Source organism: Babylonia areolata, chromosome 10, assembly GCF_041734735.1.
Source record: "Babylonia areolata isolate BAREFJ2019XMU chromosome 10, ASM4173473v1, whole genome shotgun sequence".
NCBI lineage: Eukaryota > Metazoa > Mollusca > Gastropoda > Neogastropoda > Buccinidae > Babylonia > Babylonia areolata.
The window spans coordinates 9,567,607-9,580,106 of NC_134885.1; the positions used below are offsets into that span (position 1 = coordinate 9,567,607).

General features: G+C 44.4%; 2 protein-coding genes across 2 annotated transcripts in view; one reads left to right on the plus strand and one right to left on the minus strand.

Moving 5' to 3' along the window:
• Window positions 1-3,376, plus strand: part of LOC143286762 (uncharacterized) — a 42,868-nt gene extending 39,492 nt beyond the window's left edge. The window contains exon 6 of the mRNA XM_076594523.1: window positions 2,458-3,376. Within this exon, the coding sequence (XP_076450638.1) occupies window positions 2,458-2,482 (25 nt within the window). The 3' untranslated portion in view covers window positions 2,483-3,376. The remainder of the gene's footprint in view (window positions 1-2,457) is intronic.
• Window positions 3,377-4,108: 732 nt separating this feature from the next.
• Window positions 4,109-12,500, minus strand: part of LOC143286654 (oxysterol-binding protein-related protein 11-like) — a 35,664-nt gene continuing 27,272 nt past the window's right edge. The window contains exon 10 of the mRNA XM_076594292.1: window positions 4,109-4,153. Coding sequence (XP_076450407.1) covers window positions 4,109-4,153 — 45 coding nt within the window. The remainder of the gene's footprint in view (window positions 4,154-12,500) is intronic.

Sequence of the window (12,500 nt, forward strand, 5' to 3'; positions counted from 1 at the left end):
ACAAGCACAAGCGCGCGCGCACACACTCTCACACACACAGACACATGCACGCACATACAAATAAACAAACAAACACACACTACACACACACTCATGCACGCACACACACACACACACACACACACATGCACGCACATACAAATAAACAAACACAAACTACACGCACACTCTTGCACGCACACACACATAAACAAACACACACACACACACACACACGCACGCACACAGTCTAATATCACATACGGTGAAAAGACGTTAAACTAAAGAACGAACGAACACACACACACACACACACACACACACACACACACACACACACACACACGCACTCACACACTCATGAACACACACACACACACACACACACACACACACACACACACATACACACACACACACACACAAACACACACACTCCTCTCCCCTCCCCTCCCCCACTCCCCCCGCTCCCTCACTCCCCCCCCCCAACCCCCCCTGACCACCCCCCAACCCCCGCCCTCTCCCCAAACCCCCCCAGGACCATCTATTTTGTCACAGTGACAGTTGTCACATCGCTACACTAGACAGCTGAAACCCAGCTGGCATTCCAGCGTCCCAAATTTGAACAGCCCGAATTCCTGGGTGGACATTAACTTTTGTCTGGTCTGTGCCACTGCTCCTCTGACCATTGAAACGCTATCTGTCGTCTGATCCATCCTATCCAAGTGGCGCTTTGTGTCGGAGAGGTGGGTGTGGGAGGGTGGGAGGGTGGGTGTGGGTGTGGGTATGGGGTGTTGAGGAGAGGGTGCGGGGGGGGGGATTTGATGGAGCTAGGGGTGGGGATGGGTGGGAGGGGAGGGAGGAGAAGGAGGTACGAGAGTGTGGGAAGAGAGACTAGAGTTCTCTCTCTCTCTCTGTGGGTTTGAGGCCTGTTTATCAAACTATTCAGTTCTCTCTCTCTCTCTCTCTCTCTCTGTGTGTGTGTGTGTAGGGTAGGAGGTGGGGGGTGCGTGAGTGCATGGGTATGTGTGTGTGTTTGTGTGTGTGTGTGTGTGTATGAAAAGGGGCTAGGATATGGGTGCGGGTGGAGGGGGGGTGTGTGAGTGCGTGTGTGTGTGAGTGCGTGCGTGCGTGTGTGTGTGTGTGTGTGTGAGTGTGTGTGTGTGTGTGTGTGTGTGTGTGTGTGTGTGTGTGTGTGCGCGCGCGTGTGTGTGTGTGTGTGAACAGAGACTGGGGTATGGGTGCATTTTTTTGTTTTCATGACGTATGCCTGGTCAGCGTTCCTGGGGTCATTTTCACCAGTGACCAGAAGTTTTCCCACAAAGATAAGAAAGAGCCAGAACTGACCCGTATCCATTGGGAGCAAGCGGCCAAGTAAGAGGAGGGCGGGTGGAAGTGTGGGGATAGGAGGGAGGGAGTTGTGGGGGGAGGTAAAATCAAACAAGATGAAAAAAAAAAAAAGGCGGAGGTTGAGGGGTGGGGGTAGGGGTAGGGGTGGGGAGGGCGGTCAGTTCTAACTGGTCCAAGTTTTATCCGCGGGGGGGACGGGGGGGGGGGGGGGATCATCCTGGGCTAGTCTACAGGCCAGATTTGACTCCGGGGTAAGAAACTTACTGGGGGTACTAAAAAGCTGCTACACCGGTGCCCCCCCCCCCCCTATTTTTTAATACTTTGTTCTCAATATTTTTTTTTAAAATAATGATTTCTTTTTTTTTCTTTTTTTTAAAATTATTATTATTAATTTCAATTCTATCATTCAAAACAGATTCCGAATTGAAGAGAGAAAAACGACTGACAGATCTCAGTCACAACTGTAGATAGGCATTATTAAAGACCTGTGGTAGCATTCAGACAGAGAGACTGGCTGCTTAAAAACGGACAACAGTGGCGGTTCTTCGTTACTGCCCTACATGCCAGAGGCCGTAATGGACAGTAGGTTAAGTCAAACAAAAGGATGAACGAACGAACGAACGAACGATCACACACACACATACATACGCACGCAAACGCACACATACACAGGCACGCACAGACACAAACACACACACACACACACACACATATATATATATATATATATATATATTTCTCTCTCTCTCTCTCTCTCTCTCTCTCTATATATATATATATATATATATAGAGAGAGAGAGAGAGAGAGAGAGAGAGAGCGTGCGTGTGTATGTGTGTATGTGCGTGTATGTATGCACAAGTTTTTATATTGATATGCACTTTATGTATCCTAATTTCTATTGTATCTGTGTTTGTGTACGGTTTTCGATTTATGTTCGCACCTTGTTATGTACTACCCACCCCGTGTGTATCTATATAAATACATATATGTACACACACACACACACACACACACACACACACACACACACACACACACACAATCACAGAGTGTGTGTCTTTTTGCATGTCCAGTGTATGAATTCAGTCTGACGATAACGATAAGAGATGATTGATTCCCTGTTTCAGAACTGCCGTTCAAGCACAGAAGTGAACTGGACATATGAATGACCACTGTCCACCCACCCACCCACCCCCACCAAGCAGGATGGGAGGAGGAGGAGGAGGAGGAAGAGGACAACGCAGCACCCCCCACCCCCTTCCCTCCCACCCCCAGCCCCTCCAATCCCCACCTTGTCACGTGACGGCGTGACGTCACACACCGCCAACAAAGAAGATGCTGCTGCTCTGGACCATTGCCTTGCACGGACGCATGATTGGTGCTGACTGCGCATGATCTGATGACGCAGTACACATTATCGCATTTCGTCATCCTTCTGTGCCACAGAACGTCATTTGCTGTTAACAAATGTACGCATCTTTTTTTTTTTTTTTTCTTTGAATGTGTGTGTGTGTGTGTGTGTGTGTGTGTGTGTGTGTGTGTGTGTGTGTGTGTGTGTGTGTGTGTGTAGAGTGGGGTCAGTTATTTTATGTGACTATGAAAACAGTGTTGGTTGGATCATTTTTTTTTTTCTTCAAAAGACTTGTGTGGAAAGCACATGGTCTACAGTTCCATGTACAAAACGTTCTCGCGCTTGCGTCCGTGAGGCTCTGAAAAGGGGTGGCATGTAAAAAGGTGAACAAGACAGAAGGTTATGGTTCTCCGTGAGGCACTGTAAAGGGGTGGAATATAAAAAAGGTGAACAAGACAGAAGGTTATGGTTCTCCGTGAGGCACTGTAAAGGGGTGGAATATAAAAAAAAAAAAAGTGAACAAGACAGAAGGTTATGGTTCTCTGAGAGTCGGTGGGTGACGTCTCCACGCCCTGATTGTTTTTTGTAAAGCAAAAACACCTTTCCTTCCACCACGCAATGTCAACGAATGAACGAGCGAGCGAACAAACTTTTTACCATTGCCTTAAATAAGCACAGCACAGCAAAAAAAACAACAACAACAAAACAAAAACAAAAGGCATCTTGAGGTTCGTGTAGGTGCCCCCCTGCCCCGAGAATCGCTGTTTTATGTTAAATGAAAGGCTGTCTAAAATTTAGGTTTATACCCGATGGCTTGCTTTCATACAAAAAACTTGGTTTTTTTCTTTGGAACAAATATGGTTTACTTTTTTTTTTAATGGAATAACCCCCCCCCCCCCCCCCCCCCCCCCCCCCAAAAAAAGGAGAAAGAAAACAGAAAAGAAGAGAATATAATGAAATAACAAAAAACAAAACAAATTAAACTAAAAGATGGAGATTGGGAATTATTTTTTCCCCTCATGCAAAAGACTGGTTCTGTGGGGAAAAAAAAGAAGAAAAAAAGAAAAAGAAAAGAAAAGAGGAGACGTCATTTTGAGAGAGAGAAACAATGATTATGCTGGTGTGTTTTTTTTTCCGATGTGCTGTTTTTTAAACTGGACAGGTTACAGGTTACAATGTGAGTGTGTGAAACGGGGGGTATTGCATGTTGTAGAAAACTGAACTCTTGCCCAGTGAAGGTGGAAAGACATCGTGTCGGTGCTGTTTTAAGTTTAGTGGAAAGATGATCTGACAAAGGCCTCGTGAAACAGAACGAGACCAACAACACAAGGACACACCAGTGAACCGCAACAGCTGGTCCGATGACACAGCAGTCAGAGGTCTGTTTGACACAACAGCTGAACTTCTGTTTGGCACAAAGTGACACATCAGTTGAACTTCTGGTTGGCACACAAGGACGCTACACTGCATTTCTGTTTGGCACACAAGGACACAAGAGTTGACTTCAACAGCTGAACTTCTGTTTGGCGCACAAGAACAGTTGAACTTCTGTTTGGCACACAAGAACAGTTGAACTTCTGTTTGGCAAACAAGAACAGCTGAACTTCTGTTTGCCACACACGGACACAAGAGTGGTCCTCAACAGTTGAAACTCTCTGTTTGACACACAGTAACGCAACAGTGAACTGTTTGACACACAAAAAAACACGAGAGTCAATGAACCTCAACAGTTGAACCTCTGTTTCGCACACAAGAAAGAATGGACCCAAACAGTTGATACCCCTGTTTGACACACAAGGACATAACAAAGTGAACCCCAAACAGTTTTGACACAAACGTCAGTGGCTAGTGGAGTGTCAACCGCAAGACGACCCTGGCCGTGATGTGATAGAAGCGGGACCTGATGCTTACCTACAAGCTCCTGCGAAAGACTGTTTTGCCAAAGTGCTTTTTCCCCCCCTCACTACCTGCATCAGGTCCTCTTTCACATACAGAGAAAGACTGAGACATGACCCTGGTCTCTTTCTAAACTGGATGTTATGTATATTGCACCAAAATACTGTATTTGTTGTGCATGTGCTTGTATGTGTATATTCATTTGTTTTCGAGTTGTTTTTTTTTCCTGTGACCTTTTTGTGAAAGTAATAAATATGTCAGCAGCCAAAACTGTACAGAAGGAGACTTTTTAAAAACAACAACAACAGAATTATTTGACAGGGGACTTGTACAGAACTGAACGTGTAATGTATTTATGTTAGCGAGTTTAGGGGGGGTGGGGGGGGGGGGAGGAGGGGCAAAGCAATGGGTTCCGATCAACAGTTTATACGTAGAGTGCCCTTCTTATGTGGAGGATGTCAAACCAGACCTCAGCATGTTTATCATTGCCGTCATAAAGACGTCAACCTGACAGAAAGAGAGAGAGAGAGACAGAAAAGAGTAGATTTATCTCACGAGTAAAGACAGTTTATTGTATCTCTCTGCTGGCGCGGCAACACCAACATGAGATCTTTTTGCAAACTGCAAAAAGCTAAATGCACGTAGTTTTGTTTCATCTTTGTTTCCTTGTATTCACGACATATTGGGTTATGTTTAAAAAAAAAAAAAAAGAAAGAAAATTCCCTGGACTTCCATGTTTCCTTGTATTCACGACATATTGGGTTATGTTTAAAAAAAAAAAAGAAAGAAAATTCCCTGGACTGCCAAATATTGATAGTGTTCTTCCTAAGTTCAACCTTAGAAATCTGGAAAGGGTCGCTACTCAGTTGATTTTTTTAAGAATAAAAACGAGTACCAATACGTTGGCGTTCACTTGCATTTGGCTGACCCGTGTCATTCTGTAGAACCCAGGTTATGTACATGCTTGTTAATAAAGTTGTCACTGGTTACTTGCGTACCTACTTCGTAATTTCGTCAGGGAAAGAAAAAAAATCAAACTCATCCATCAGTTTCATTCATTTAGATTTTCGATTCGTTGTAGGTACTGACATCACTGACCAGGAAAGACTGGGATTTCGTTTTTAAAACAAAGAAGCAAACGATTTCGTTTTTAAAACAAGAAGCAAAAGATTTCGTTTTTAAAACAAAGAAGCAAAAGATTTCGTTTTTAAAACAAAGAGCAAAAGCTAATAGACTTGAGCCCTTGGCCATGGCACGACTGTTCAGCGATTAAGACTGGGGATTGTTCCGATTGGCTAAGCAGATGACGGGTTTCACAGGGGCGTCTTTGTACTGAGCAAGCTGCGAAATTTCGCCAACGCAGAGCAAACAGATAGTGCATGGTTTGCATCGGTTTGACATGTACAGTTTATGAAACAAGTTTTTTGGTCATGCCAAGACTGATTTTGCTTTGTGAAGTGAATCAGATTATCTCTTCTTCTTCGTTCGTGGGCTGCAACTCCCACGTTCACTCGTATGTACACGAGTGGGCTTTTACGTGTATGACCGTTTTTAACCCGCCATGTAGGCAGCCATACTCCGTTTTCGGGGGGTGAATCAGATGATGCCATGCTGATTGTTGTTATAACGCTGTGGCTGCTTCTGATTTAAGGAGTATTGTGAACTATTGGTCCTCCCAGAGTAAGCCTTAAATGCACTTCTTGTGGATCTGTCTAGTGAACAACAATAACAAGAAGAAGAAGAAGGAGAAGGAGGAGGAGGAGGAGGATGAGCGGGAGGAGGAGGAGGAGCCGGAGGAGGAGGAGGAGGAGGAGGAGGAGGAGGAGGAGAAGAAGAAGAAGAAGGAGGAGGAGGACGAGGAGGATGAGGGGGAGGAAGAAGAGAAGGGGAAGGAGGAGGAGCCGGAGGAGGAGAAGAAGAAGGAGAAGGAGAAGGAGAAGAAGAAGAAGAAGAAGAAGAAGAAGAAGAAGAAGAAAGAGCACGTAGAGCTTCAATAATATGCAATATAGCAAAAATTCTTAATAATTTCTTTAATAAAGAAGAAGGAAAAGAAGAAGAAGAAAGAGGAGGAAGAGGAGGAGGAGCAGGAAGAGGAAGAAGAGAATGAGGATAAGAAGAAGAATGACAATGATTTCATCCAACTAAACCTGTCTGTTTTCAACAAACATGATGACATTCCCCTCTCCCCCCCCCCCTTTTTTTTATTTTAAAAAAAAAAGGTTAAAATGGACAACCGTCTTCAGACCAGTATTTCGACCAGAACCCGATGCCTGCAATGAAGTAATCGGCACACTAGAATTCAGGGACTGAGAGTTCGACTCCCAACATCCAGTGGTGATCAGTATCAGTGATCAGAACCATCCAACATTATTTTTTTTCTGGAAGTTGTCGTTCATACATGCACTGTGTCCTTAAGGGTGCCAATAGTTTGCGAATGATCAGATCGTGTCCAAGCGAGCAGTTTGTCTTTAGCAGTCTGCATGACTGTGAATAGTTTGTAGGTGAACTTAATCAACCAATGTGTGTCATTGTGATTGAGTCTTTGAGTGACAAGTCCCCTTAATAATTCATGCATGTCAAAGTGAAGTTTGTAGGTGACCAATGAGTAGTTTGAACGCGACTGGTGTGCTCAGAAGTGTCACTGCGAATAGCTGGTGGTCGGAATGCTGAACGGTTGTCAAAATAATGTGAATTGTTAGCAAGTGATCCGGATTTTCAGTGGTATCAGTGATACCCTTAACAGTGTCAATAGAAATAGTTACTGTTCAGGATAATCTTTGGTGTCAGTGCGAATAAATAGACCACGGTCCTCACTGGTGTCATTGTGAATAAGTCATCAATAGTCCAGGGTCCTCAGTGATGTCAGTGTAAACAGAATGCGATCAGGACTCCCCATGGTGTCAGTGTAAACAGTATGTGATCAGGACTCCCCATGGTGTCAGTGTGAACAGGATGCAATCAGGACTCCCCATGGTGTCAGTGTAAACAGTATGCAATCAGGACTCCCCATGGTGTCAGTGTAAACAGGATGCAATCAGGACTCCCCATGGTGTCAGTGTGAACAGGATGCGATCAGGACTCCCCCATGGTGTCAGTGTAAACAGTAGGCGATCAGGACTCCCCATGGTGTCAGTGTGAACAGGATGCGATCAGGACTCCCCATGGTGTCAGTGTAAACAGTATGCGATCAGGACTCCCCATGGTGTCAGTGTGAACAGGATGCGATCAGGACTCCCCATGGTGTCAGTGTAAACAGTATGCGATCAGGATCCTCAAGTGTAACTAGTAATGTAATTAGGATCCTTAACCGTGTCAGTGTGAATTGTATGTGATCAGGATCCTCAATGGTGCCAGTGTGGATAGTGAATGTCCAGGATCCTAATGTTATCAGTGTAAGAAGTTGGCGATCAGGACTCCCCATGGTGTCAGTGTAAACAGTATGCGATCAGGACTCCCCGTGGTGTCAGTGTGAACAGGATGCGATCAGGACTCCCCATGGTGTCAGTGTAAACAGGATGCGATCAGGACTCCCCGTGGTGTCAGTGTGAACAGGATGCGATCAGGACTCCCCGTGGTGTCAGTGTAAACAGGATGCGATCAGGACTCCCCATGGTGTCAGTGTGAACAGGATGCGATCAGGATCCTCAAGTGTAAATAGTATGTAATTGGGATCCTTAACGGTATCAATGTGAACTGTATGTGATCAGGATTCTCAGTTGTGTCAGTGTAAATAGTAAATGTCCAGGATCCTTAACGGCGTCAGTGTAAGAGGTATGTGATCAGGGTTCCCCATACTGTCAGAGTAAACAGCATGTGGTCGTGATCCCCCATAGTGTCAGTGTAAATATCATGTAATCAGGATCCTAAACGGTGTCAATGTGAATCGTTAGTTTTGCAGAGGTCTCAGATGTGCCAGAGGTGTGGTGGGAACCCTGAGTATGGCTGCTGGCGATGGTATGAAATTAGAACCCTTCACATTATCAAAGTGAACAGGTTTCGGAACTCAATGGTGTTTTAAAACGCCAGCTCCAAGGATATGAACATAATTGGCCAGTGTGATCATCACCATAGTTTCGCAAGTGATGGTTAATGTCAGAGACTGCTGTTCCCGTTTCGGAAGTGCTAAATTAACCTGTGATTTGGAAGCAGACAAAACATTTGGAAATGTCACTGGGCAATGGTTTGTTGTACGTGGTGAATCATCGCGGTCACATATCGTTATTTTGATTATTTTCCCCCTCGAACTTTTCAAAACAGTCGATGGTAATTTCGCCAGTTCTTGTCTTCTCGTTCAGTGTGGCTTCCTCCTGTTTTCGTAATTATCAAAAACAATAGCGGTGTATCTTTCTCTCTCTCTCTGTATCGCAATATTTACATATACCTGAGTGAATCCTGCCATTAGCCAGTTGTTGACATTACAACCAGCTGTATTTAATATCATCATCACCACCATTATGATCACAATCATCATCACAACTATCCCATGCCAAATTCCAGACCCCAGTCCTCAAACGACGGTTGTACGTGTATCCAGTGCAGTCGCGTAAGTACGAGGGTCATTCAATAAATAAGGTGAATTTTTCGGTATAAGGACTTCTAATACAGATATTTTTCAACGTAGTCTCCCAGCACTGTCACACACTTTTCCCATCTGTGCACAAGCTTCCGTATTCCCTCAGCGTAAAAATCTTTGGAGTGATGTCTCAGCCAGTCGCTCTAGGCCTTCCAGGCCTGTCTTCATCCTCAACACTGCTCCGTCCTTCTTTAAACAATTTACCCCACTTGTAGACATTTTTTCGGCTGAAACATGTGGCACCATACACAGTTGACATTCTCCTATGAATTTCAACTGGTTTGCACCCTTCAGCAACCAAAAACTTTATAACTGACCGCTGTTCAATCCTGGAGCATGTTTCTTGGTCGGCCATCTTTGTTAATCGCCAAAACTCTCAAAGTTTTTTTTAATCTGCAAAACAAATTAAATGCATGTGAAAAAGAAGTAAAACAAAACAAACAAAAAAAAAAAAAAGAAAAGAAAAAAGTAAGCTTCTATCTGTATTAGAAGTCCTTATACCGAAAAATTCACCTTATTTATTGAATGACCCTCGTAATTTGCCCTTTCAGGTTTCAGGCTCGTAATTGGACAAAAAAAAAGAAAAAAAAAAGCTTTGTCCAGTACGCTTTTGATGTTAATTTATTTGTGATATCCAAAGTATTTTAGGTGTTGAACGGAGACTGCCTAGCTAGAAATAGCACTGATGTCTGGCAGTGATATCGTGGAACTGGAGATTTGGTGGGTCTTCACGTCATGATGTTTTATTTCTAGCAGCCGTCTTTCCACAGTTTGTACAGTCCTGATTACATTGTTTGTTACGATTGTGTTTTAATAGTCCAAATACTGACTTGGTTGTACATCACTTACTCCTTTCTTTTCAAAACTTTTCCTTGCTCCTTCTCCTTCTCCTCTTCGTGTGCTCTCTTCCTTTTCCTGCTTTCCTTTATTTTGCTATGATGGATGGTATAACTTAGATTGTGGTCCGTAAAATGAAGATGCATTAGTGGGCGTCCATCGCAGTTATGTAACGTGCTGGACAAGGAAGATGCGATTCTAAGATAATTCGAAATGATGTAATGTTTATTCCATCTTATTCTAATCTGCATATAATGGTAAAACTGCGGTGTATAAACGCAAATAAAAGAATCATACGAATCTAGACCCCTGTCTGTCTTTCTGTCTGTCTTTACTCTCTCTCTATCTCATTTTCTCTCTCTATATATATAATATCTGTGTTTGTGCCAGATTTTTTTAAAAATTTCTGCGCATCCAGAAAACGTAAAACTGTAATGTTCTTGCGAAATACACATACATCGAATATGCACAGTTGCTGTCTGTATAAATATAATGTTTACGCTCCTTCTGTGTGTATAATAATAATCGCTTCCGTTTCCTCTACGTCTTTAGTACAGACAGCGCGTTAATCAATCTTCATCAGTTCTACCGTGTAACCAAGTGTATATGAGTAGATGGGTTGGGGTGATGGGTATGTATGTAACAGAACTTGGATGCTTTGAACGATGTTTTTTGTTTGAATTGTGCACACGCGGCTGCTACGATTGTTAAATCCAGGATCTTTTTTGTGTACGTTGGAGAAATGGCATCCATGTGTATTGTTTTGGCGGCTCTGTTTGGATCTAACGCATCGGTCTTTGCTTTTGTTTGTGTGCGCGTGCGTGTGTGTGTATGGGGGAGAGAGCGAGCAAGCGAGCGAGCGAGAGAGAGAGAGAGGTCATGCGTACATGCAAGTGTGCATGTGCAGTCGATGAGACTGCTGTGCCTGTGTGTGTGTGTGTGTGTGTGTGTGTGTGTGTGCATGTGTTTGTATGTGTGTGTGCTTGTATGTATGTGTATTTGTGTGTGTGTGTGTGTGCTTGTATGTATGTGTATTTGTGTGTGTGTGTGTGTGTGTGTGTGTGTGTGTGTGTGAGTATGGAAGCTTCCGTTCATGCTTACATGTTGATGTTTTTACAATTTCGAACGCTTTTTTCCCCGTTTTGCTGTTGGCCTACCAAAACGCCCCCCCCCCCCTTCCCCCCCCCCCCCCCCAATGCCTCTGAATGAAGACAAGACATATGAAACCAAGAGCAAACTGAAATTGAAAACTCCAGTCTTCCAACGACAGATATCAAGCAACGGTGACATATGTCCCGTGATGGTCTTCAATGTGTCATGTGGCGAGGGAAGTTCTAGGTGGTGAGGAGGAGAGATGGCTGGGTGGGAGGGCGGGTGGGAGGGGGCTGGGGGGGGGGGGGACGGGACGGGGGTGGGTGGTGGTGGTAGGGAGTAGGGAGGAGATCAGGTGTTTATGGCGTTTGTGTATAATCGTGTGTACATTGTACAGATTGTATGGATGAACGTTATTATTATTATTGTTATTTTTATTATGTGATATGAATGATGCAGGCATACACAGCATGCACGAATGTGGTCGGTTTTGAATATTCGACTACAACCCGAACCAACAATGGACTTATACTACTGTTGCTGTTGTTTTTTGTTTTTTTTTTCCTACGTATTTAATTCCCTTGCAATACAGATATATTCTGAAATAAAGTTCGTGTCCGTCTTTTGTTTATTTGATAACTCTGCTCTCTCTCTCTCTCTCTCTCTCTCTCTCTCTCTCTCTTTCTTTCTCTCACTTCTCTTTGCCCAAGTCTCTTACAGCCACCCATCAAGTAAGTGTGAAATGCTTTTGCGTTTCACTACGTACGAAGACAACACACACACACACACACACACAGACACACACACACACAGACACACACTCACGCACGCATGTACACACACACACACACACACACACATACAGACATACACACACGCACACACATACATACACATTTGCGCCAGTCGAACATTTACGAACACTTCCCAGTTCTCCCATTCCTCTCCCATCTCTGTTCCTCTCTCTCTCTCTCTCTCTCTCTCTCTCTCTCTCACACACACACACACACACACACACACGCATACAAGCGCGCGCACACATACACACGCACACTCACTCTTACAAAGAGATTTGCGCCACTCGAACATTCACGTATTTTCTCCCCCTTTCTCTCCTCTCTCTATTGCACACACACACACACACACACACACACACACATACACACGCACACACACACAAACACCTCTCACCACACCCACACACCACCACCACCACCACCACTATCACAGTCGCTGTAACCTCTCGCGTCCATATTCACAATGCCTGGGTTAAATCGTCAGGTCAGGCGGAGGCCGAGCTGGAACACTTTTTAGCGGATGCCGGTAGATTGTTGTAGACCCAGTTGGTTCCCTCCAGGTGAAAACACTGCAAAGTCACACACACACACACACACGCACGCACACGCGCACGCGCGCACACA